This window comes from Microcebus murinus, chromosome 7 (genome assembly GCF_040939455.1).
Source record: "Microcebus murinus isolate Inina chromosome 7, M.murinus_Inina_mat1.0, whole genome shotgun sequence".
NCBI lineage: Eukaryota > Metazoa > Chordata > Mammalia > Primates > Cheirogaleidae > Microcebus > Microcebus murinus.
Genome location: NC_134110.1, coordinates 27,957,410 through 27,962,297, shown reverse-complemented (window position 1 = coordinate 27,962,297; position 4,888 = coordinate 27,957,410). Strand labels below are relative to the sequence as shown.

The 4,888-nt window shown below is 60.2% G+C and overlaps 1 protein-coding gene across 1 annotated transcript; it reads right to left on the bottom strand.

The window, feature by feature from the left end:
* Nucleotides 1-738: 738 nt before the first annotated feature.
* GPR20 (G protein-coupled receptor 20) lies at nucleotides 739-1,818 on the bottom strand. Its single transcript, XM_076004670.1, has one exon. The coding sequence runs from the start codon at nucleotides 1,816-1,818 to the stop codon at nucleotides 739-741; it is 1,080 nt and encodes a 359-aa protein (XP_075860785.1).
* Between the last annotated feature and the right edge of the window lie 3,070 nt (nucleotides 1,819-4,888).

Sequence of the window (4,888 nt, the reverse complement as noted above, 5' to 3'; positions counted from 1 at the left end):
GGGAAGGTCTGAGCAGTACTCACGGAAGGAGCTGCAGGGGCGTCGGAGGGCGGGCTGGGCTTTGATTCTGACCCTGCCATTGCCCGGCTATGGCACCTGTGCAGGTCACTTAACCCTCCAGCACCAAGACGAGGATGAAAAACAGCCCTTCCTGTGCGTGCTTGTTTCGGTTCAAGTGTCAACCCAGATATAAAGCACTGGGTCACAGCACAGTGCAGTGGGTGCCTGCCGTCTTACCCTGCAATTCTCAGGTGGGCGGGTCTTGCAGGGACAAGTGCCCTTCCCTTCCATTCATGCAACATTTACATCCCCTAATATTGTCTCTCTGTCCTTGTTCTTTTACCCGTGTGTGTGTGTGGTGGGGTAGAGTGGCTCTTCAGGGTTTTTTTTTTTTAACCCTCTTGAGAATCTCTAGTGCTTAAACAATCTGTGTCCCTTTTTCTGAGGAACTCGTCCCGGGGACATAAGGACCCCGGTAGGGAGCAGCTCCTGGCAACCCCTCTGAGTTTTCAGTGGGCACAGTATAGCCCAGGGATAGCAAACTACTGGCATTCAGGCCACCACAGCCGTGGCAGACATCGTTCATCAGCCTCAGTGCAGCGGCCTTAGAATCCCATGCAGTGCCCTGGGCAGCCACCGCCCGTCCGTCAGGATGAAACCCATTTGCCGCCCTGGCACGGCAGGCGTCTGGGCTGGCAGGCTGGGCAGAGCCGCACCTTTGGCCCCCTGCAGTGCTCCCTAAGCCTCGGGCCCATTGGCCAGAGCCTGGGTGAGGGCGTGAGGGCCGGCGCTGAGGATGTGATGGTGGCCAGAGCCCTTGGAGCTCTTGTTCATGCCGACCACGTTGCTGCTGGGCGTGTACTCTGCTCCACGCCGGCGGAAGAGGCCACGGACGGTGGCCTGGAAGCCACTGGTGACGAAGCAGTAGACAATGGGGTCCATGCAGCTGTTGAGGCTGCTGAGGGTCACGGCCACATGGTAGGCCACGAGGCTTGCATGGCGTGGCACGTCAGGCCACAGGGCCACAGCCACCTGGCGGGCGTGGAAGGGTGTGAAGCAGACAAAGAAGATGACGAGCACCGTGAGCAGCAGCTGCATGGCCCGCACGCGGCGCTGGCGGCCCTGGCGCAGCAGGCCTGGCCGTGACAGCGCACACATGATGCGGCCCGTGAACACGCTGATGACCAGCAGCGGTAACAGGAACTCCAGGACGGTCAGCGCGAACATGCGGCAGCAGGGCCGGCTGCTGGCTGTCACGCCCAGCACGGACAGGGTCACGGCGCCCGCAGCCAGCCACACGAAGGCACACACGGCCCTGGCACAGGCAGGCTGGCGCCAGCGGCGGGAGCCCTCAGGCTTCACGATGGCCAGGTAGCGGTCCACGCAGATGCAGGTGAGGAAGAGGATGGAGCAGTGCATGTTGAGGAAGTAGCCGAGGACGTGCGGGAAGGCACAGTGCAGGCAGCCACGCGTGCTGTAGAAGACCGCGAAGCGCGTGGGCAGGGACAGGCCCACCAGCAGGTCGGTCACCACCAGGTTGATCGTGTAGATGACCGACGGCGTCCTGGCCCCGGTGCGGCAGCAAAACACGTACAGCGCCAACCCGTTGAGCACCAGGCCCGCCAGGAAGATGGCGCCATGTACTGCCATCAGCGCCAGCCACAGGCCCGGGAAGGTTGCGTGCAGCTCCTCGTCCAGCAGCGCAAACAGGTGGAACAGGGGCACCTCGGGCAGGCTGACGTTGGTCCACGCCGCCACTGCCGCCGTGGCATTGGGGGCTGCCAAGACGGAGGGCTCTGCTGGAGAGGCGGAGGGCATGACGGAGCCAGTGCAGCCCGGCCTGGAAACAAGGAGACAGTGTCACCGAGGCACGGGCTTTTGGAGTCAGACATGGGTTCAAATTTCAGCCCCGGCACTTGTAGAGTGGAGCTTTGGCAAAATACTAAGGTTTCTGAGGCCGCCCTTGCAGCAAGAAGGAGGTAAAAACACTTGCCATGTAAGACTGTCCTCAGGATCCAGACAGAAGACAAAGGAAAGATAACGGGGGTGGAGGAGCAAGGTTCTGATTCTGGCTCCTCCACTTGCTGTGCATCGTCAGGCAAGTCACATAACCTCTCTGTGCCTTGCTCCCTAACCTATACCATTGGGATCACATTGCTGCTGGGAGGATTAATTGAGCCTATCTGGGTAAGGACACAGCAGCACCCAACACATAGTTAGTTGGTGGCTGACAAACCAGTTCTGCTGAGACAGAGCCCGCCCATTGTCGGAACCTCTGGGCAGCCCCCCAGCTCCTTACCCTCACGGCCCTCCCACCATGACCCCATCCCCAGGTCCCCTGTTCTCCTCTCCTTCCAGGCCAGCATCAAGTCAATGCCCAGGACAAGGGTCCTCATGAGGGACATTTCCCAAGGGGCTGAATGGGGCTGAGAACCATTCCCCCTGGGCACCCCAGCCCCCTGCAGCCCTGAGAGGCGAGTGACCTTACTATACCCCCCACCTACAGAGAAGGAGACAGACCCATGCGGGTGGCTTTCTGGGGCCGGAGCCTGGAGCCAGGTCCCGACAGCAGACAGGCGGGTGTGAGTCAAATAAACACTGTGCTCCTCGTCCTGGCCTGGCGCTGGGGGCGGGCAGGGGGGCTGAGCTGGGGCCGCCCACTCTGTTTATGTTTCTGCCCATGCGTGTTTAACTCAGCAGTGATTTATCCCTTTATTTATAAACTAAGGGTTAACAGGACCCCACCTCCACCCCAGAGCTGGCTGACCCTCCAAATAAGGACATTTCTAGCTTTTTCAGGAGAAAGGAGAAGCCTCTGGAGAGAGGTGGTGGGTGGAGAGGGGTGGGCACATGGGACATTCTGGGTGGCAGTGCCTCCCCCACCTGCAGGGGCAGGAGAGACCCTTCCCTATTTCTGGCGTCCCTCCTGGTGGCTGTCTGCTGTAAACAGGCTGGACACTGCCCACTCCCACTGACCAGTGGCGTGGCCTTGGGCAGCAGGCTTTCTCTGCTGTCGCGCCCCTATAGAACAGAGGCACTGAGTCCTGCCTCCCAGGGGACCTGGGGACCAAACGCCTGGCCCAGCTGGGGTGGGCACAGCACAGGAACTCTTGCCCTTGGAAGGTCAAGTCCTCGGTCTCAGAGGTCAGCAGCCGCCTGAGGCTGCCCAGCCTTCCCTCTGCCTCTGGGACCCCCGCCCTGGGGTCTGCCACCCTGGGCCAGGTCTGTGCCCAGCGCCCCCTGCTGTCCCCACTCCATGCGGGCCCAGGCCTGGCTCACAGGGTCCTCCAGACCGGCTGTCTCCCCAGCCAGCAGGCATGGAGGGCTTGCTCAGTCCTCCCCCAGCCCAGTGGGCTCCGAGAGACGGGTGTTTGGGGCAGGAAAAGACGTCCTGCGGGCATGGGGTGGGCAGCAAGGGGAGGGAGTGTGGGGGCTGGGCACCCGGTGTCCCAGGGTTGTGGGCCTCATACTGGGCAGAGGGAGGCCCAGAAGACCCCCAGAGAGGAGGGGAGCCGTCCATCAGGCTCTTCCTCTTCCAGGACAAGGCGCTGAGCAGAAAGATCTGGGAGGATCCAGAGCTGGTCTGAGAAGTTATTTTGTTGGATTCCCTTCTGCTTGCCTTTGGCTTTCCAATTTATCTGCATTAGCTCTGTACTAGTGTCACAGTCAGAGACAAGTGATAAACATGACAGGACATTTCCTCTGGGAGACAGTCCTGGGACCCTGCCCTCCCAGGAAACTCCCCAGCACCAGCCTGGCATGCTCACCGCCACGCAGGAGGTGCGGGGTCCGGGCAGGGCTCTGGGGCTCCGGGGACTCCAGAGCTGGGGGATGGGTGGGACATGCAGGACACTCCAGAGCCCAGACAGGTGAGGCGAGAGGGAGACATCGGCACATGCTGACTCTCAGTTCTCTGGTCCCAAACAGAGCTAAGCCCTGATCGTGGTCACGCACTGAGCCTCAACCCCAGTACCAGGATAAACCTCGATCCCTGCCACCCTCTGAGCCCTGGCCCAGGACATGCACTGAGCCCAACCCTGGTTACACACTGAGCCCTGATCCTGGTCCGGACCCCTCACCTGGGCCCTCACCCAGGACTTTTTCCACCTACCATCCCTCCCCTCTGTCCTGTCTTTGTCGCTCTGATGTAGGACCCCTCCACCCTGCCCAGCCACTCATGCCCCCTAGCACACCTGTCCTGCACTTCTGCCTCACCTCTCACCACAGCTACCATGTTTCCCCGAAAATAAGACCTACCCATAAAATAAGCCCTAGCAGGATTTCTAAGCATTTGCACAATATGAGCCCTACCCTGAAAGTAAGACCTAGTGATGGGCGTGGCTACGCAGCGTATCTGCACAACCCATGCATTTCCTCGCAGAGCGGTAAAGAAGACCAGCAGCCCTTCTCATCTGCCCCGTCGTGACAGCTACTATCCCAGAGGTGACCGGAAAGGTGTGGGCAGCCCCACCAACAAGGTCGGCTCCCTCTGTCAGGTCCTGGCCATCCTGTGCGTGCTGCAAGCTGAGGCTTTGAGGGGAAGATAACACATCCCCTGAAAATAAGCCCTAGGGTGTCTTCTTGAGGAAAAATAAATATAAGACCCTGTCTTATTTTCGGGGAAACACGATAATGTCCTGATTCCATTATTAAATGACTGCTTCCTGGGGCCTGTGCTCACGTCCTTTTTGTTCTGAAGGGCGAGGAACTCAAATGCTAGGTCTCCGGACCCTGAACTTGGCTGTGGCGGTAGGGCCTCTGGCGTGTGCTTGGAGAGGGAGAAAGTTCTGTCTTCCTGGGGACAGCCTGGCCCTCGGGAGGCCCCGGGCAAGAGCAAGCAGTCATGGGAACTCGGGTTTTAGTCCGGCTCCGCGACCCCTGCACCTGA